At 36.8% G+C, this 22,534-nt stretch overlaps 2 protein-coding genes across 4 annotated transcripts in view; both read left to right on the forward strand.

Moving 5' to 3' along the window:
• The first annotated feature begins 39 nt into the window (after window positions 1–39).
• Window positions 40–17,909, forward strand: LOC106153400 (cubilin-like). Its single transcript, XM_013527320.2, has 21 exons — window positions 40–262; window positions 3,582–3,757; window positions 3,999–4,226; window positions 4,520–4,625; window positions 5,286–5,467; window positions 5,933–6,184; window positions 6,674–6,770; window positions 7,171–7,346; window positions 8,112–8,268; window positions 8,609–8,799; window positions 9,256–9,481; window positions 9,887–10,056; window positions 10,394–10,547; window positions 11,293–11,495; window positions 11,939–12,170; window positions 12,603–12,766; window positions 12,975–13,125; window positions 13,682–13,875; window positions 14,261–14,438; window positions 14,921–14,950; window positions 15,201–17,909. The coding sequence occupies exons 1-21, from the start codon at window positions 193–195 to the stop codon at window positions 15,776–15,778; spliced, it is 3,915 nt and encodes a 1,304-aa protein (XP_013382774.2). The 5' UTR covers window positions 40–192; the 3' UTR covers window positions 15,779–17,909.
• Window positions 17,910–18,197: 288 nt separating this feature from the next.
• The window catches only part of LOC106153398 (kazrin), a 51,383-nt gene continuing 47,046 nt past the window's right edge, over window positions 18,198–22,534 (forward strand). For 2 of the 3 annotated variants that reach the window (XM_086994951.1, XM_013527318.2), the window contains exon 1: window positions 18,199–18,400. The gene's annotated coding sequence lies outside the window, so the exon portion shown is untranslated. Of the gene's footprint in view, window positions 18,401–22,534 lie in introns of all 3 variants that reach the window. The other variant, XM_013527307.3, reaches the window with a different exon arrangement.

Here is a 22,534-nt window from a genome sequence, read left to right on the forward strand (position 1 = left end):
TTTTGCTCGTCTGAGCGTAAACGTCCCTTTGACAACAATATGTAAACTACTATTCAATACCCAGGTCAATTTTACACGCTCTGATCGATTGTACAAAAGCAAAATGGCGTCAAACGGGACGATTAACTGATACAGGTACTGCGCCAAGCGATGAAATGACGGCATATTAAGAGGGATAACTTTTCCGCAAGCATGGTTTCTTCACGGAACAAACATATCTCAATTCTCACGTTACTTCTGGTGCTGTTGTTACCATGCAGTGGTAAGTTTGGAGGGTGAATTTTGCTTCGAAAAGATGTCCTAATTAAAAGGGCACCAGGTAAAGTAGAGCTTTGGCCAGGATTGCGAAATCAGCATCTCACTAATCGCATTAAAATGCTTACTGGTGGTTAAGACCGTCATGTCATCACTTAAATTTACGGATATTATGTTCAAGAAGATGAAAATTGTGTACTTAACCGCAATATTTACTAAAATTTAGAAGAGAGAGAGAGAGGTGTTTTTGAGTGTGTTGGGGGGGGGGGGGGGAGCTCAACGCCGTCACGTGCAATTTAACCTTGCTAAGATCCGGCTCAGGTCTTTTAAAATGATTAATGATGTCATCGTCACTAAAATAAAATAGATAGAGATTTGAAAATAACTGATAAATGCTTATATATGTCAAGAGTCTTGGTACAATATCAGTGGCAGTAGGGATGGAGGGGGGTGCTGGGGATGGCACAGCGGGCGTGTTACCCTAATACCCCCCTCCCCCGCCCAAATGATATAAATATAAAAATACAGCGATTTTTTTACCCCTCGTGACCTACCGATACATAACATAGTTACTTATTCTCCTCGTCTACTGTTTAAACTAAGCCTAAAGACCATGTTTGTGCTCCGGCCTCAATTAACAAAATCTTGGATCCATTGGCAGGGAAGATAGGGGGTGGGGGGGGGGGGGGGGTGCCGGGCAGCTGTAATGATTCTTTACCTTTATGGCAAAGATAAGACATTGTAGGATGCTGGTTAAATATTACTGGCAACCGTTCAGAAATCTGGTTAAAATAAATGCCGTTAGGGGTCGCGATCGTCCATTGTTACCATCATTTTCACAAGTCTACAGAGACATGACTTTTTCCAGCCCCCCCCCCCCCCCTCAAAAAAAAAAAAATAATAATAATAATATGGGTGATGTGGGTGATGGCCAAAAGCTCTCGGAAAAAAGCTTTCACTATTTGAGACTTGAGCATGCATCATTTTAATTCTTTGAGATAGACAGAAAACTGTACGAATTTTTATTTTTATTATTAGCTTATGTCACATTTGTTGTGATATGCGTGGCACATACTGTATAATATATAATATGTCATTAGAAGTTACATATGAAGACTGTTTAGACGGGGTTTTAAGTATCGTGCAGTGAGACCAAAACGCGCGAGTCCAAGCCATCAAGATAGATTTTAATAAATCACCTTTTATCTTACAATACAAGTCTGTTACCATATCAGTGGGCCTTGTCTAAAGAAGGAAGTATATACTTTCTTGATCTAATTTATCACCTCACTTTTCATTTTATAGACCCTACTATTAACTGTAGCCCACTTTAAACAACCTGCTCTCTTTAAACAAATTACCGTCTCGTTATCAAAGTGATAACGAAGACATGGATTTACGCGTGTTATAGTTTAAAATATTTAAAAGTTTGAATTAAAAGAATTCCTGAAAATAAAACGTCGTATCGGTCACATATATAAGTTATTATACCTGACACCCTAGATGTGATATTTTAAAAAATATTTTTATAAATGTTTCCCCGCAATGAGCGCTATGTTTTAACGTACATTTCAGACATCAGGTATTTTTATTGAGGGGTCTTATCGTTGTAAAGGTTTGAAATGGGAAAGATTAATAGCTTTTTAAGACCAGTGGACATAGAAAATATAAAAATAATTAGAATATTTTCAAATGCGAAAAATATATATACCTTTAAAAGATAAAATAAAAAAAGCAACAAAATGAAAAGTTATGACCCTCACAGCTGGTATATCTGAAATTCGAAATGTGATGTTTTATTAAAAATTAATGAAAACGAATACAAGCAAAATAAATAAAAAAATAGAAAAACGCTAGATACATTAAAAATATTTTTGTGATATAGTTTAAATTGTAGATTTCAGTCAATGCTTATAACTGTATAGACTGCTAAAACACGAGATCAAAAACATTGCGACAATTGTTATATCTTTGAATATCAATGACCCAGACGTTCTGTTTATAAATATTGTAGACCGTGGGGATACACGGGTAACAACGGTCGAGTATATGAACAAATGTAACCTCGTTTGATGCAGCATCCTAACATTGTGTGAAAGTGTCTATGAGCAGACGTTGAACTGCAAACAGCTCTGCGATGGCAAAACATGTTTCACAATAAAGAGTATTTGCTGTTTTTTTGGTTGATAATAGAAACAACCTACTGAAAAAATGACATAGACAATACGCATTGTGTTCGGCTATTGAAAACATGCGTGTAATACAGACCTTAACCTGGTCCAGTGGCATGGGGCTTAGAATACATCAAGTTTACTTTTTATTTTTATTTATTTATTTTTTTGTTATCTTTAAAATCACTGTTCGTTTGGGGGAAAAAAGTAAATTTTCTTGAGGTAATCGACGATTATCTCTTACTTAGCAATGGTTATGGAATACATTCCGACATTCAAAGTTAGTTCAATTTTTTTTAAAGATTATTTGAAATAATCTATTTCAAGAGATTATTACAGAGGGAAGCTATAATGCATCTACTGAAGTCCATGTGGTCTAAGGGCAAGCACAGATTCCAGAATAATTGATGTTTTGGTGGTAAAATGGTATTTGTTACCTTTCTATGGCTTGTTTATAATGTATTTATTGTTAAATATGAATCTCATGTAAACAGTTGTTATCCGTTTAACTTTTGCGCCGTCTCCGTGTTTGTCTCAAATAAAAGTTACTTCCTTTTTTACCCACAAAAGCCAGACAGAATGGTTGAGCTGGGTAACGAGAGGCAACTGTCTGTAGACAAAAGTAACAAATGAATGAGAGCTAATAATGCAAGAAGCGTTCCACCTCCTTTTCTTTGAATGAACCTTGTTAAAACAGACAAACATAAAGCAACTAAAATTCAGTGTCGGTCATTTGCTCTGTTGTTCTTTTGTTTATTATTAATTTTTGAATATATAAAAATATAGGTGAGCAAAATCTATTTTCCCCAAAATAAAGATTGATCTTGTACGTTAACTTCATGGAAAATTAACAGTTTTCTCTGGTTTTAAGTACTCCTGCTCAAATATTGGATGTTTACTAGAAGTGGCTTCAGCCAAGTGAATCAATAATGGCCTTCAACTTTTGTCAACAGGGAACTTTTGTGTTAAGATATCGATTGACATTTAGTTAGACCTAGTGAATTAGCATTTTTCTTCAAGACCTCTCAAACCGATACTTAAGCAGGGCGATAATCGTAATTTATGCTCACTATGCAACCTTTTTTCACATTCTTATTTATTGTGTTTATTTTATATCAGCTTTTGAAGTTTATTTCATTTTTGTTTCGATTTCAGAGCAGGCGACATTGCTCACGTGCAGCTTTGAATCCAGTAGCATCTGCGGTTTCACACAGTCGACTAGCGACGATTTTAATTGGAGCAGAGACTACGGGGGCACCCCCTCTTCCAGCACGGGCCCCTCAGCTGCATACAGCGGGTCGTATTATATGTACATAGAAACATCAAGCCCGGTAAGTGTATAATTCGTTAATTCATTGATCGAAATTTTCTGTGTCAACGTTATCAAGAACAGAAAAATGTATGAATGGATTGCATGAGCATAAAATAAGTTTTGGAATCATCTGTTGGTAATAGTCATATATTTGAAGGGATACCAACTGTTAATTTTGCCAAAATAAAAGAAGAATTTCCAGGGGTAAACAACAATTTCGCCATACTACTATATAAGCCTATACGAATGTTCACTTTCAGAGAATACAAGGCGACACTGCAGTTTTGTACACCCCCAGTTTGAACCTCGCTGGAGGGTGTGGCCGGCTGGTCTTCCGGTACAATGCCTATGGCGGCACCTTGGGCTACCTGAGGGTCAAGCTGTACAATGGTCAGTACATGACCCAGCAGCTTTGGGAATACACTGGTTATTCCAGCAGCTCATGGCAAGAAACTAGCGTGTATTTCGAACAAGGCGGGAACTTTCAGGTTAGTTGCCGAATGGGTAGGTGGTTGCCGGGGAGGGGGGGGGGGGGGGGGCGGTTGTGGGAGAGTCGGAGGGAACAGGCGATAAAAATGAGGGAAGGGGGGTGCTTTGCCTCAGTTTGTACCGCTGGTAAGGGTTCCGTGAGCTTGTAAGGCCGAAAACTGAAGCAAGGAGGTGCGTTGCAATAGTCTGAAGGTTCAATAATTCGAAGGTTCATTGGCCCAAATGTTCAATATAGAATAATGGAGATCATTTCCAATAATTGATTCTCAGAGTACATTTCACCTTGTTCCAGATTGCATTTGAAGGAGTGCGAGGCACAAGCTATACAGGAGATTTTGCGATAGACGTCGTGACAGTGTCCTCGGAAAACAGCTCCTACTGCGACTCACTGAATCGAGGTATGGAAAAAGCAGCCCTCGTCAAAGGTCGTTGATAAAAAGAGTTGATCTCACCCTTAATAAAATAAAACATATTGGATACTGATTAAACTCCAGTTGCTGAACAGTGAACTTCAGAATGATTTGATTTGTTCTCGCCAGCAACCCACTTATTTTGAGGATATGCCTCACCAATATAATGTTTCCCTCAGAGCATCTTAATACAGATTTCCAATAACAGTTAAAGATTTAAACCATATTGGAACATTCTGAATTACCTCTTCGATCGATTGGTTTGAATAATAAGACAGTTGTCAGCCCAGAGAAAAAGTTCAATCTTTGGTCAAGTTAACAACAAGTTGATCCGTAGACTAACTAGACTAGAGACTGGACACTATATGCCAGGCACTTGAAAAATTAATGGATTCCTGCCACCTATGTTCGCTGTCTTATCAGGGGCAGAGCGATGAAATGTCGGCACCTGAGTCCACGGAACAACTGGTCGTGGATGCTGTATAAAAACACAATGTCTGTACCAATTATAACCATTACTTACAAAAGAATATGCTAAAATCATTTATAACCATATACTTACAGAAGAGTGCATTAAAGGGCTTTGAGCTTAATATTCTAACAGTCAGAAAAAAGAAAAATATTAATTTTCGTGGTGTTGACTTGTAGGTTTGCTATACTGTGACTTTGAGAGGGCAGACACCACATGTGGGTTTACCCAGGGTCTTGGATCTGTCTTTGCATGGACGCGCAACAGTGGCTCCACCCCCTCCAGCAATACTGGGCCATCGTTTGACTACACCACAGGCTTAGCGGGAGTAGGCTACTACTATTACACAGAAGTGACTAGTGTGAGTATAATTTATTTACTGATATAGAGGAAGTACTCATAAGAAGGCATCTTGATGTTTACTTACTTTTTGTTTACTTATACACTGTATGTGCTCTCATGGATGCTATAGGTTTCACTTTCATTTTTCGCCACTGGCCATTCCACAGTATTTTGAATCTACATGTATGTCAGTAGTGTGTCTCACCCTCTAAATAATTTTGTAGGGAAAAAAAGATAGTTGGCAACTATAAATGTGATGAAATAAATTGGCAAGTAAAATTTTCCTGTAGAAAAGGGAAATTTTCTCTGCTGGACGTAGTTTGTGAGCGATCGTTGTTCATCGATCTTTACCTGCACTGATATTTGATGGTTTTAAGTATGTCCAATTCCAAAATGTAGTATTAACGTGTGGCTTTTTTAAAACACAGACAGCATACCTTTAGTTATTGGATGACCTACCAAACATGAATGATTGTAATTACAGCGCAATACTGGAGACACGGCCATTTTGGAAAGTTCCAACTTCGTTTTCCACGAGACGTGTGTTGAAGTGGCCTTTGCTTACCATGCATATGGGGGTGATTTGGGCACATTGTCGGTGATCCTGGTCCACGTAAGCACATCAACACAAAATGTACTTTGGCACAGCAGCAGTGTCACTTCAAATAACAACTGGATTATGGAATCTGTTAGGTTGAATGATACCGTAGCTATTGTGGCTAATGTAAATTATAAGGTAAGTGGAATGTTCGGTTTATGGAAGTTTTTTTTAAATGAAACGGTCCAATATATACTGTAGTAAATTATACACACAACAGAACTCTACTAGTTTCACTTTCAGTTATATATGTACTAGTACGTTAACATAAATTTTTGACAAGGTATTAATATATTGTATTAGTTAAAAGTTATGATGCTCCTTTGCACTTCTGACTGTCCGGTGAAAGAATTTTTTTCTTATGCCATCCCTTCAAACTCAGAAAATAAATATTGTACATAATGGTTCTCTTACTAATTAAAATTCCCTTTTCTAGAAAGTTTGGCAGCTTTAACATTATTTCAGTTGGTAATATTATAATTAATCAGTCAATTAATTAAATACTAGTAATATAATAGAATTGTCTTGGATAATCTTGAAGCACTGTTACACATGCAAGGCTTTAAAAGGGTAGTTAATAATTGCATTTTTATGTGTGTATTTTTAATACTGTTCTTTTTACTTCAGCTGCAGTTTAAGGTCATCCGTGGTTCTGGCTACAGGGGGGATTTTGCTATTGATAATGTTAAAGTGTCATCAGGATGCTCTGTAAACAATGCTACAGGTGAGTTCTTACTTTACTGGCGTGACAGGAATGGTTAAAGTCTTCTAGAAACCATAGTCCAATCTCCATTTGTACTGGCTAGTACAGGTGACATTTGTCTCATGTATTCACCCAAAAACTCCAGCTATATAACCTTAACCTGTACTGTGCTTGCTGTGCTGTTCTGCGAGTTGGTCACCATCATTACTGTTCTGTGGTGCTTGAATTCCGTGGCAAAGTGAGGATCAAACTATTAACTATGCCATTAGCTGAATGTTGTTACATTAATTGCGCCTTAAGTAGCATCATTACATGTATATACATCAGAAAATTTAAGTATGTGTAACGAAAAGGCATGAAATGTCATGCTACTGTGCTGTAGTCATTATCGAAGACTAAGAAGTGTTTCCTTTTGCTTCAGATCCTCTCCTCATCAATGCCACAGAAGTCTGGGGAAGGCTTACTTCTCCAAACTTTCCAGCCTATTACTCAAACAATGTAGTTTACCAGCGGGATATTTACCCTGCACCATATACCAATGTTATATTCTACTTTGCCACTTTGTCTGTGGAAGGGGGATCCTACGACTACGTTCTGGTAAGTGGAGAAATTGTACCTGTTGTTTTAGCATTAAAACATGGAATTAAAAATGATTGCAGTAATTCTATACATGACAGGTATAATTGCTGGAAAAAACTGAGATGCCTATACTCTTAACCATTTTGGGATATTTGACTATATGTGCCCATCTCTTCAATATAGTGACATTAGAAAGGAATTAATTGCCATTTTAAATTAGTTATTGCTATCAAAATGTTCTATGTTAGCTGGGCCAAATATCAGACTCCAGTGCCAGCAGTTTGAACTCATATTAACCTTTTTTTACCTCCTCCAAGGAGGTATTGTTTTCCTTAATGTTTGTTTGTTTGTCAGTTTGTCTGTCTGTCAGCAGCTATAGGCAAAAAAGTAGAGATCGAACAGATTTTAATGACATTTTTAAGCAGGATAGTTCACAAATGGGTCAAGGCAGAAATGGTTAGATTTTGGTTATGACCCATATAATAATTTTTTGTTAATTATTAGTTTAGTTATCAAGTCAAAAAGTATTGAACGGATTTTGATGACATTTTCAGGATATTTAGGTCATAAGGTCACAATGGGCCAAGGAAGAAATAATTGGATATTTATGATCATCCATTATTGAATGATTAATTATTAATTTATTAATGTTAAATTTTAGTTAAATATTTGTCCTGGCAGAGGTCTTCACTTTCTGAGTACTCTTGTTTGTAGATTAATTCAATTTTTTTCTTTTTCCACTGAAAACACAATTAACCTTCTCAAATTTATCATTTCTTTTAGGTGAATAATATAAAATATGTCACTCGTCCCAGCAGCTCTTTTGTCGTGAGTGGGGTGGGGTCATATGTCAGGGTGTACTTCAGGAGTGACTCTTCACAAACACGCCAAGGGTTTGATCTTTACTACAAGGCCACCTCAGCTACAGGGTCCAGTTATGGTAAGCAGGAGGTTCATATATTAGATGACTGAAAACTCTGGTATATACGGTATAATGTACACCATGTCACCTATGTTTTATTAATGTGTTAATTGATCATTTCTACGACCAATGATTATTATGAGCCAACAGAATCCTTTATTTCTTGCTCTTGGACAAAAGTGAAATATAATATAAAATATGCTTAGTTGATCATGCATTGGAGTTAAGCTGTCTAAACCAAGCCAGAAATATTTAACCTTCTAATGCATTTAATACATTGTGATCATCAAAATTAAACAGAAAAAAGAAGTTAAATAAAATGAAATACATGATTATTTGATTCCCATTCATTTTTTAGGAAAAATTGATGTGGATGATTACAGCTCCACAGGAAGTGGCACCCTGACCTCTCCTTTGTACCCTAACAACCACTACGGCACCTACGACTACTGGTGGATAATAACTGCGCGCACGTCCTACCTCATTACCATCACCTTCACGTCCATAGACATGAGGGACACACAGGGATGCGTACAGGACTTTGTGAAGGTTTGTGCTGAGTTTTAAACTGGTGCACCAAGAATTAAGAAATATATATATAAAAATATATTTTTTATAAGTAGGTGGTCTTTTTACTGAATATATATTTATGGCATGATTATATTTATATTTATGAAATATGATTCTTAAAATTCAACTTCCGGAATATGTACTCTGAGGCTCAGGTTTGATGTATACAAGCTTTTAAAATAAGTATTTGGTCTTTTTATTGACTATGTATTTATTACTGTACAGTAGGTTTTTTTTTTAAATGAATGAACTCAGATCTGATTTATGCAAGATTAATTCTTTTCATCTATCCTCATCAGTATTTAAGGTATTTCTCTGTGGAAATGTAAAGATAAATAAATAAAGAAGCAAACAAACAAATAAATACAGGATGGAGAAGAGGGAAAAAGTAGAGGTAGTAGACCTAATACTTAAGCTACAAGTATTTTATTTCAGGTATTTGATGGCAGGCCGGAAAAGGGGTTGCACACTGCCTCGGGTGTTGGCGCCACCTATGCTCTGATGGGCCGTTTCTGCGGATACGCAACACCATCTATGCTGACAACCACGCAGAATTCCAGCATGATTGTGTTTCAGACGAATGAGAATTCTGCGTGCTGTTATTCTGGTTTCAGCCTTAGTTATGCAGTGGTGGCTGCCTCTGCTGTGACTCTGGCGCCTGGTATGTAGATTGAATAATAATGAAATATTTTGAAAAAAGTCTTCAGTTATTATAAAAGAGTTAAATAATGCTAAATGAAATAAATTGTCACAAGAGCCAGATGAAATTAGTTAAGTTATCCATGAACATGGATTTGAATTTGGGTTGATTTAAGCTTGTTAAAATTGCACTAGCTTCTGTACAAACTACTGAGAATTAGCCTCTGTTATAAATGATTTTTTAAATCTTTGGATGTATCTTCTGGTAAATCTTGCATATTCTATCAAAATTTACTTAATTGCATAACTGCAAGATGAAATCTTTCTGCTTAAAATGATTATGTCTTTTATCGATTTCATTCATTTTTTTTTTAATTAAAATTTTCAAATAAAGAAATAGTTTGCAATATTACCATTATAATTCCAGGTTCCACTAGTGTGTCTAATGTAGGATGGGGTCGACTGACGTCCCCCAATTACCCACTAACCTACCCTCACAACAGAGACACTACCTGGGTGCTGAACGCCTACCCATCCTCCTACATCCGCTTCAAGTTTGCAGATCTCAACTTAGAGACAAGCTATGATTATGTGAAAGTAAGTTTGTTAATACTGCTATAGACGAGAAGCAAATCTGGAAATGGTCTTTTTATAATAAGATTAAATAGTGACCCCCCCCCAATCATTATGGACACTTCCACAACAGGCAGGGGTATGAGTATATGGTACATTGAAACGGTAGCTATGGTAGATCTACTGCCCCCTCTGTCCAAAACAAAGTAAAGATTTAGTCCACTGTGTTTAAATAATGGGAGAGGATATGTGTGTGTGTGTGTGTGAGGGAGAGAGAGAATGAGAGTGAGATTCAGGGCAAGAATAATTTGTTGACTATTTCAATATTAAAACATTTAAAATCTGATCCCTTCTATTCCAGGTTGATGGAGTCAGATATGACCAGCCCAGTGATGCCCCCTATGCTTTTATTGTTTATAAGCAAGTGGTAACCGTCATTTTCCATTCGGATGGCTCCATTTCTCGGGTAGGGTTTGATCTATACTGGAAGGGCACCGATGTTACAACTTCATATGGTAAGAATGGCAGTAACAGTCAAACAGATAAATTTGAAGAATATAATTTTTCATAAGTGTTTTCCATTAAGTTATTAACTTTAAATGTACTATTATACTAAAAAATTTGCAGTTGCAGAATTATACCCATGTACTAGAAAAGCACTCCAAGGGGCAGACCTCTGCCAAGGCAGCAAATTTTTTATTATTTTTGATTATTGATCCAGATCACCACCAAAAACTAATCATCTGTTCCTTGGCCCACTTCTTACAATTCCTGAATATTTCATTAAAATCGGTCCTTAACTTTTTGAGCTATGTTGATGACAGACAAACAAACAAACAAACAAACAGGGGTGAAAACATACCTCCTTGGCGGAGGTAATAAACTTTATACAGTCCATGTCATGCAATCTAAAAAAAGTGGAGTATTAAAAAAAATGAAATTGGTAGACAATTATATGAATATATTTCAAGAAGATCAAACATATATGTTACAAAGAATCACTAAGTGTTTATATTTTTTCTTTCAAATTAACTCTCAGCAATTTCAGAGGTGGGGGGAGCTTGAGGTATACTTCTGAAATTAGGGACATTTTGATCATGATCGATATGTTTTAACTTTTATAAATGTAGGACTTTCATCAAATTCTGATTCACAGCAGACTTTATCACAGCCAAAAGTTAAGGTAGATCTTGCCCCCCCCCCCCCCTTTCCGCTTGGATATGCAATTATCATTACCTTCAAGGAGACAATAATTTTCAGGCGGTATAAACTACCAAAGCTGGACAGGGTCTTCCTCCCCATCCTCCGTCAATGGAATCATATATGGACGCAATACCTGGGAGTCTTATGGCAACTTTGACAGATGGTGGATTTTTAACGCGCCCCAGGATTATGTTGTTCAGATGACTGTCAGCGCTCTTGATATCACTAGTTCTACCAGCTGTGCCTCAGGTTCTCTTAAGGTGAGAATCGGACAGAAGTGGGATCAATTTTTAAAGATTCGATATGATGTTTAAGACAGAAACATGGGTTCTACAATCAACACAGTAGTAGTTAACTTGGATGACAAGTTTGAGTGTGTCTTAACTTTTGATATCTGAGACAGACTCTCTCTCTTATTTCTCTCTCTCTCTCTCATTTATTTTTTGTCATGGTATAATAATATTACCATTACCAACACCTAATTTTTTCCATATTTGTGTAAATTTGGTTGTTTGATCAAATTGTAGACCTGTGAACATTTTCTTACTTAGGGCATTCAACCTTATGATGCTCTTGTGATAAGAGCAAATCATAGCCATGATTGTGATTTCATATTTTATTCTAAAGAAAGTGATTATCGTCATTAGTTAGAAATCCTTGGAACGACAAACAATCTAATAATCATAATGATCTTATGTTTCAGATATATGACGGCCTCCCAACAACAACGGGGTCATATGCCTTAATAGCGTCACTCTGCGGCACAAGTGCGCCCTCCACCCCTTACGTCTCCTCAACCAATGGGTCCATGGTCCTGTTCAAATACAATACTCTGAGCAGTTCCTCTAGCAGATACTTCTCTTTGTCTTACTACCTTGTGTCAAGATGGAACTCAGTAGGTGTGACAGCCGGAAGTGGCGGAAGTGGCGGAACTGGTATGAATGAAGCTGCTGGAAGATTTCGGTGGTTCTTTTTCTTACTAGAAGAAGCAGACACTTTGCCCTTTTAGTTATCTTTTTAGTTGACTCTTTGGGAAAATTGCATAAAGCCATTGGTAGATCAAATTCTTACTTTAACTGCATATTCCAATTTAAAATTGTAATTCTTTCAAACTGGCAAACCATCCTGCCTTTGGCTATGCTGCAGCAGCATGTGCATGTATACACACACAAGAAAGCACAACTACATTTTGACTTTGCATAATTTGATATTTTCAATAACATGTCAACTGTTTTTGCATATAGTATTTATAAGTTTCTAAATATTCTAAATACAATATTATAATTAATGTCATATCATTTCTTTTACTTGACATCTCTATTTCAGTTTATAATTGACAATCTGTTTTTATTATTTTTTTCTTCCAGGCACCACTACCTTCACTACCTTCGGCCGCATCACTTCACCCTACTTTCCAGGTAACTACCCCCATAACACCAACAAGTACTGGGTGGTCAATGGCGCCCCCTTTCTGTACCTAAGGTTCAGACTCACGCAGCTGCATGTTGAGAGCGGACACGACTATGTTGAGGTAAACATGCAGTAGGGCAAAATATTTTGGGCCAGCATTTTTAACCTTCTAATATATATTATTACAATACATCAGCTTTGTCTTCAGAATTTTTATTAGAATTATAGTTGTTTATAGAAGCCCTTTACATTGTACATGTAGCTAAGGTACACACGGGACTCATTTTCAAGAACTTATTATTATAGTTATTATTTTTATTATTATTTAGGTTGACAATATCCGTCATAGCACATATAGCAGTTATTCATGGACAGTTTACAAGCAGATAGCCAGTGTTTATTTCCACTCTGACAGCAGTGTCTCTGACATAGGATTTGAACTCTTCTGGAAGGGAACAAATGTCTTTTCAACAACTAAAGGTAAATAAAGACATTCAACGGGTAGAAGTTGCCCATGCAGTGAAAGAATTGACCCTCTGTGGATTTTCCTAAATTAATTGGAAAATATCAAATTTTCACCCATAAAGTTTAAATTGACTTTCAATGTAGAAATGTTAGAACTTGTGTAGTGATGTTTCTAATAAGGCTAAACGTGTTTGTCAACCTGTGAGGTATAACATAATCAGGCGTGTAGCCAGGGGGTGGTTCGTGTGGTTCGAAAGAACTGCCCCTTTTGCTGGGAAAAGGTCCACTCTGGGTAAAATTTGATCTAGGTACATGAAGTTTTTATGGAAAAAGGTTCACTTTTTCAGAGAAAGAACCCCCCCTTTTGAAATTGCTGGCTACTGGCCTGGAGGCATAACATTATACCATATATGCCTTGTATGAAACCTCATGCCTCATTGGTTGAAAAACACATTTAGTACTAGTTTATTAGAAATGATTGACTTTTATCAACCTTCAATTTTTTTAGTTTTGAGATTTGCAATCCAGAAGTAACAATCTGTAGGTACCTTAACCTGGAATTAACTTTCAGGTGGAGTCAGCCATTCAACCAACCTGGTAGCGGACACCTCATACAACCTGCAGTCACAGGACTATGGAAGCAGCCATATTGGAACCTACGATTGGTGGTGGATCATTGAAGCAGATGAGGACAGCACCATCAAGTTTGAATTTGAGGCAATGGATTTACCAATGCGTAATAGCTGTGCTCTGGACTACGTGAAGGTAAAATTTTGATTCAATAAGAGGTGTTGGAACAGGAAGGTGTGAAATGTTCAGATGTGAAGAGTGCATGTCTGTTTAATCCCCAAATCACAAAAGGGATAAAAAAGTGACACTTTGGCTCAGTGTTTCGAATTGGACATTCTTATATATTTTGGTAATGAAATTTTCAATTTTATAGTGACATCATGGTGCTACAGTTGTGCTATCAATTCTATCAGTATATCACAATCTTTTTTATCACCTGTCACCTTCCTAGTGCAGTATAGTCTAAAGTTAGAGAAAAAAATCTAAATTAAAAAAAAAAATAAAAAAATAAATAATAAATAATAATAATTTAATAATAAAAAAAAGAAAAAATATGTATAATTTTGATTTCATCTTTAAGATATATGATGGTATACCAACGGGAGACGGGTCATACTCACTGCTGCAGACGTCGTGTGGAAGCAGCACTCCGTCCTCGGTGACAACAACCCAAAATACATCTATGGTAATGTTCTACATAGATGAAAACACTGTCAGCGGATTCACTGGCTTTAAGCTGAAGTATACTGCCAAAGCAGGTAAGAATAATTTTAAGAATCATTTCATACATCTGACTAGGCAGGGCACATGTTATTGGTTGGTCATCTAAAAGCTGGTTATTTTGGTATTAAATTTATCTTATTAAAATAAGATTAATTTAGCCTGATGTTCAAGGCATCATATTTTATCTGCAATTTTCAAACCAAATTGAATTTTTCCCAGAATAAAATACAATTTTCTTGTATTTGCGAATCATTACTTGACTCATCTTGGAACTTTGATTTATAGTTTCATAACATGATTCTGGTCAAATAATTTATAAGTTCTAAATGGCTGCTCAGTTGTTTATACTTCCTTGTGCATTTCAGACAGAAACATTGACATCAAGTACATTTATTTGAAAGGTTTTAGGTCTGGGTTGGGAAAGTTCAGTACATAGTTTTGCACGATATGATGACAGAATATTTGACTTTGGGGTAGTTTGTTTGTTCTTTCATTTGTTTATTTCTAATTGCTGCAGGTGCAGGTGGAAGTGGTGGTGTTGATAATGGTAAGAGAAACTTAATATTATAATAGAATTATTCTCATTATTCTCAAGAAGAATAATTTTTCTCTTTTTTGTGCAGTGTATTGATAAGATGGTTTTATGCATTAATATTGAGATGATTTAGAACTATATTAATGGAAATGACAATATATTTCTATGTACATACCAGTGTTTCTTTATTGGCACTTTAAAGTCTATCTGTTCAACTTTAACTTCACATGTCACACTTCAAAAATGATCTTTTTCCTTCTAGGTTGGATTTATGGTGTTGTTGCGGTGGTTGTATTACTGGTCATCGCTGGTGTGGTGGGCGGTGTCATCCACTACAGTCAATTGAAGAAAAAACGAGCAAGATCAAGGGAAGGCCTGACCAACGATTCCAACACTGACAGGCCTCATGAAAATGGAGTGACAAACCCCTCCTACACCAGTCCTCAAGCAACGGCGCCACAACCCATCCCCCAAACGATGCAGCCCCCTCTCCAGCCGATTTCCAATGGGTACATGTACACGCCTGGGCCGGAGTATCCGCCGCCATCTTCTTATGGGCACATGCCTGCACCTGGGCTGGGGTATCCGCCGCCATCTTCTTACGGGCCACCGCCTTTTGCCAACAATGCCATGCCGCCTGTGAACTATCCCCCACCACCAGCATACTGCGAGGCAATGAGCCCTCAGCTGCCCACAGATCAGTATCCGCCACCCCCACTGCCATCCACAGGGGCCACTTCAACTACTCCCTTTACTGTTCAGCCTACAGAAACACCCATGTTCCACAATGTACCACCCACTTTTGCAGGGCACCTGCAATCTAAGCCTCCCTTGGCTTAAATGAAATGGGAATTAATTGTGAGCATGAGGCCATGATGTGGAGGGGAGGGTGGGGGAGGGGGGGTACTGGTGTATGTATTGTAGTTGTCAGGGATGCAGTGAAATGACTGTAAAAATATTTAATATTCTGTGATGACAGCAGACACATTAAGAAGACCACTTAACTTGTTTGTATTGTGTTATGTTCACTTGCCAAGATTTTACAGAAATGTTTCTTTCTACTTTCATTGGTATTCCAATGTTATTGCCTTATCTGAACATTATAGTATTAGTAGTTAAAAGCCACGGAGAAATAGATTTAGCTAGAATTAGTTTTATGAAACTTTTTTAGATTTTTCTACCAAATGTGCCATAAATCAGCTCAGACATAGAGATAGAATTCACCTTTGGTGATATGGATTTTACTTATTTTACTTATTAAAATAGAAAGTCAAGTAGCCTATAATTTTTTTAGACTGGAAACTAAGTCATTTCGAAGTAATGGCACAAGATTTCTAGAACTTAATTGTCTCTGAAACATTGTCTAGGGACTTTGTTTGTAATGACACTTTCAAAATTTTCTTCTTTGGTTCACATTTTTGTGCGGCATTGATACTTATTATTTGAAATGCATTGATACTTATTAATGAGGAAAATATATTTTGAAAAAAAAGGGGGTGAAAAATGATGAAAAACGGTGGACACATATTTTGCTCTGGTGCCTTGTGTGATGCGCCACCAGGTGCTGTCATCTAGTGTGAGGTTTTTAAACTAAAATGATTGAGAAAATCATGTCATGGTTCATGTTAAGTTGTATTATGTTATGTCTTGGCCTATTGTATGTAAAACTTGAAATATTCCAGAGAACAGATTTCTGTGATAGAGTGCTATGCTGTTTTTTTTATTATAATTATTCTTTTAGCTTATTTATTTTTATTGATTTATTTTTGCTGGCATTTTCTGCTATGCAGATTATCCGCTTTATTAGCCAGATTATCTTACTAGATGTAGTGCAAAACTTGTAACTTGGATTCACTGTAGGGTACTGCGGTTATTATTTGAATATTTCAAAAGGCTATATTTTTTCTGATATTTTATTTTTCAGGATTAATTTTTTTCTAGACACTCACACCAGTTTCTTTTAAAGTCAGCTAATATTTCATAACTGCTGAATGACATTTTCAAGTAAAATTAACAAAACTTTGTTTTTGGAGAATTTTTTTTATTTATGTTGTGTGAAATAACCATGTGCCTTACATGAAGCTTATTAATGCTGCTGAGTAATTTCTATATGAGATATATTTTATATGTTTTAGAATATGAAATATTTTAGATGTATATTTATATATTTTAAATTGCACACTGGTGGAGATTTGAAGGCCACTCTGTTTTCAATTCATTATTTATTTATTTATTTATTTATTTATTTAATGTGTGATAGGATGATAACATACACAAGAGCATGATGTATTATCTTTGACATAAATGATAAAGTAACTATATATTTTAATTATACAATTAACAAAGAATATGATATTATATCCAGGAATTCAAGGTCTGATAAAACTCAATGTTGACTAGTAAATATATTGTTTTGAAGACCTCAGAAATTAATATCCCAGCGCTTTGGCATCGGTCAATTATCCCAGCTTTGGGTTGAATATACCTGCTAGGGAATAGCCCCCCCAAGTCTGCAGGCCCAGGGTGGAGTGGGGGGGGGGGGTTTGCCTGGAAAAATCGGCTTTGGGTAAAATTTGATCTTTGAACACAAAGGTCTCTTGGTAAAATGGCCACTTTTCTAGGAAAAGATCCCCCCCCCAACGTCAGACCTGGTCTGAATTAATCAGTGTGTGTTGTTATTAAAATCATTGACCTGCTGGTGTCATAGGAATTTGTATCATATTAATAACATGTGTTTTGTCTTTTTATTATTTTTATACTTTATCGTATTATCCTTGAAATGACTTGCAGTAAGTATGGTACGTACTTATACTGGTGTGAACTGTGTATTTAAATTTCCTACAGTGTGCCTTGTTCCAGTGGTTGTATAATAAAACTTATACATGCTGATATTTTATTCACACCATTTTCCTTAAAGTCACCAGTTACTTTAATGGATTGATTCTGAATAAATGTTTTGTCTTAAATTTCATGAATCTAGTTAGTTATCATTTTTTAAATTTGTTTATTTGTGGTAAACGTGCTTGTGGATTTGTATAGGTATAATGGAAAATATTTAAGCCAAAGGAATCAATATTTGAACAGACATTCTTTCATTTTCAAAAGTCTTCAACCATTTGAAGATATAAGAAAAAATAGATAAATTAATGACAAATAAAGTAAAAGATCAGTATACAGTTTTGAACTGCCCCCGCGATGGTTCTATTTATAGAAACGGGAGGGAAATCCTCTCCGCGAAGTAAGTTTCTGTTGCGACACCTAGCGGTCAACTGGGCCACCAACTAGCCGGTCACGCTGTCGGTGCGGGTTGCGTTTTATCTCTCTGCTCCAGTCTGCGGCAAGCTGCATTGTCTTCAAACGAAATTCAGGACACACGTACTTCACCTCGAGGACGCGTTTTGTTGCGGTTATTAACAGAGAGTATGGTGGAGACGATGGAGGCGTGAAGTTGATTTGCAACAAGTAACGTACATGTTTTATTTTAATGAAAGTAACAGCTAGTCTTGTAAAATTGGGACAGGTGATTAGTGGTGGTGACATATAGTACTAGTACGCGTGTGTTTAGTAGGGGGGGGGGGGGGGAGGGGGGGATAGCCGTTTTAGGCCTAGGGTCGTGAGCCTTGGGTATTGGCAGTTAGTGCGTGTACCTCAGTTTAATTGTTATAATCTTCTTGGTAATTCTCTGAAGACGTGACACGTTTTTTTTTATACATAGCAGTCCGAAATAATATTTAACGAAACCATCCCGAGTTGTAGAAGACACCGTGAAACTACCTCTCCTGACTCCTAGTAAATTATTACCCTGCTTCTGCCGTGTCCAGTATCTGATATTAGGGACCATTCAGATCGAGGAGAGCCGAGTGCTAGCTAGGCCACGACCTAAATATGGTAGACCTACATGAAAGGAAGATCGCTTAATCCTGTAATGGTCTCTCCGCCTCTTACACGCCTCCCCATGCGTCGGATCTTGACCAGTTGAATTGAGCCAAGATTTGATTACTGTGCCCCTGCAGGGACAACGCGTGGGAAGGTGTGTGAGAGGCGGAGAGACCATTACAGGATTAAGTGGTTTTCTTTCATGTAGGTCCGCCATATTAAGGTTGTGGCCTAGCTAGCACTCGGATCTTCTCGATCTGAATGGGGCCTTAGACATGTGAATTCTAAAAAAATTTGTATGAAAAGAAGTTTGTAATACACAGCATTCTTACTTCCTCCAAGCTTCTCAGTGATGACATTTGCAGTAAAATAGGAATGTATATAGTCGTATCCTGTGTTGGCAAGTCAAGTCATTCTGTTACGTCTTTGAATCATGTATAGCACTTGGGTGTCGTCAAGCTACATTAATTAAAACCAGAACAATGTTGCAATAAATCCTGGTAATTGCCTCTGAAAACAATTAATCATTTAATTGCCAATTGCTGCTTTCTCATTTCTTTTCATGCTTCCATTTTTAAGGCTTTAGGTGAACCAATCCAATTAGTCGACCTGCCTCTATCAATCCCCCCCCCCCCCCCCCCCCCAAAAAAAAAAAAAAAAAAAAAAAGCTGCTACTTGTACAGTAATTACTCCATCTTTCCAATGGGGGGAAAATTGTAAATTCTACAGAGACTATTTTTCAAGTCAATTTCTTAAAATTAGAGCATTCCTATTGATTGGTGGAAACAAAGTTAAAGCAAGCTACTCTATACTCTTATTCTTTATATGTTATATACATAATTTTTGTGATTATAAAATTATGCATCTGAAAATTTGAAAATTTGTTCCCATTGAAAAAAATTGAGTCATTACCCTATGTGCTTTTTTATGTTTAAATGTTGGAAATGGGGGGGGGGGGGGGGGGGGGGAGAGAAGACTCAACTGTGGACACAAAATATCTTTGATATAGCCTCTTATTCACCTTCTCTCTGAAACAAACAAATCAACTAACAAATAAATCAATAATTAATAGTCTTTTTAAGTGACTTATCTCTTTACTATGAATGCTGGGGTATTAGGTAGGCTCTCATATAGCATTTTTCCTTTAAATCCTCAACCCTTCCCAATTTTTTTTTTTTACAAAACAAGGCCATAGATAAAGAAAAATTTAGGGACAGCTGCTGAAGTCTTGCACTACAAAAAAAAAAAAACGTTAATTGTCGGCCTACCACGAGTGGTATTCAACTAGCTGCTGACTAAAGGAAAAGGAATTAAAAGACTTCCGTTATGATAAGAGAAAGGAAAATACTAACATTTTGTAAATATTTTCCAAAAACATAATTTTCAAAAGTTTTCTATGGGAAAACTACCCTGTAAAATAGAATAAAAATGATAACCAGACGACCATTGCCAAAAATTATGCTTAATTTCAATTTATACTGTATGCATGTGCAGCACACCCCATTCTCATTTTTTCAAAAAAAAAAAAAAAAAAGAGTAAAATTGCCCAGCCATGATTTTAGACGTACACTGTGACACACACACACACACACACATACACACACACTTTCCATACCAAATACCAATTCCTTTTTTAGCTGACATGAATGCAATTGATAGGCTATGAGTGGCATTTGAATACAGTCAAACTGGATCTAATTGATAGTGTCAGCCTCTCTCATGTCGGGGGATAGGAACCCGTATTGATTATCAATGAATATTTCTGTTGCTGAAGGCCAGGCGCATGAGAGACATTAATCAACGGAACAAGTGACAGTTTCAACCTCGGATTAGGAATTTATTGATAATAATGGCGAGACCAAGGGATTTAGCGCACATGTATGCCTAATTTTCTTGAAGGAAATTATATACTAGTAGTTTCTTCTTTATGATATTCAGAATTGAAAGTAATGGAATGTGGCGTTGATTAATAGACCCCCAAAAGAAATTCATATTTTAAATTGTTTTATCAGATTATTACTACTTGATTTGATTCATATGAAATACTGAAGATGTGCCTTACGCTTTGGGTGACTTTGAAGAGCTTAAACATATTACATGTCCTTTGGGGGGGAGGGGTTAGGTGGAGGGTTGGGAAAGGTTTAAATTTTAATGTTAGGTTATATGGCATTTTTCATTTCTCAGCTCACGTGGACCACTATTTCAAAATGACCCCCCCCCCCCCCCCCCCTTTGAAAATGCTGATTGCAGGCTGAAATATCTTTTCTATGTACATGTGGTATAAAAACAAAGGTTTCACAAACTTCACATTGTTCTTTTAGATCGCAAATAATTTAATTTGTAATGTAAAGAAAAATGTATATCATTCTTCTGATAAGTAAAGTTGAGAATGGATAAATTGAAAAAAAAGGGAAAAAAATGGTTGGTATTTCCTGCTTAGTCATTAAACTAAAGTCATTATCAAGAGTCATAAATGTTTGCTCTTGCAGACTAATAGATCGTGAATTGAGTGGTTGAAATCAGGTATTACGTGACTTGAGTAGGGCTGTTCTGCTGTCTACTTGTATGAATTTAAACTTACCTAGCTGATAGGTGGCAGCCTCTAATCCATTTGATCTCTTCATTATGAAAACAATTTGGGGGGAAACATGTATGATTAACTGCCATTTGAATGAATTAGGAGAGTATTTGACAGGGAGGATAAAGGAATGATACAACAGAAGTAAAGAAAGAGAGAGAGAGAGAGCGAGAGAAGTGAGTGGGGAGATAGGCAAAAATTTAACATGGTCCTGTAAAGTCATATGTACATACTAATATATGTACTTGTACAGTATTTAAACCATGTAAATTAAGGTCATGCAATTTTTTTTACATTTGAAAGCCTCTCACTAAACTAATGCATTATTCTTCATTAATGTAACATACTAATATTCTTCTCTCCTGCTCCCCCCACCTCTCCCCCCCCCCCCCCCATCCAATGGCCTCCCCACTCATTCTAGAGTGTGAAAAGGAACAGATCCATTACAAGAGATAACAACCTGGCCATTCAGCCATCATATTATACCTTATCATGCACATGTTTGCACAAAGATCGCTGAAAGATGACAGACTGATAGCCCCACACAAGTGAGGTCCTCCTTTGGTTGGATTATGTTGACTTTCTCCTTGAAGAAGAAAGGCAAAGTCTACATTGTACTCAGATTAGAAAGGCCTGTGTCGGCCACCTTTCTGATGGCTATTATTCAGGAGAGACCTGTCTTACTCTGATAGTATACAGGTATGTTATCGCGGGCAGGTGTTCCAGCGACAAAAGGAACAAAACTATATGTGTATATAGTGGATAAATCTGTGGAAATTAATTCGCCACTTGTTATCTGTTATTTGCAAAATTCAGTGTCAACTTTGGAAGGGCTCTGAAAGTAGGACACTGACTATAAAAGCATTTTTTTGTGTGTAGTACATCAAAGCGGTGACATGTTTTATCTTGGATTGACACAGTTATAGGTGTCGGTTGTATGAGGGTGTCTACAGAGGGTGCAATGTGGTGAGAGAGAGAGAGAGAGAGAGAGAGAGAGAGAGAGAGAGAGAGAGAGGCTTATTTTCACGTTACACGTCATATTAGCTCCCATGGTGTTGCCATTTACCGATGATTAAAAATTTGCATTGTGAAGCATCTGAAAAGAGAACCTCCTAAGTGAATGTTATCTATAGCTGACACAC

The sequence above is a fragment of the Lingula anatina genome, chromosome 9 (genome assembly GCF_051362555.1).
Source record: "Lingula anatina isolate TDL-2025a chromosome 9, LinAna3.0, whole genome shotgun sequence".
Taxonomy (NCBI): Eukaryota; Metazoa; Brachiopoda; class Lingulata; order Lingulida; family Lingulidae; genus Lingula; species Lingula anatina.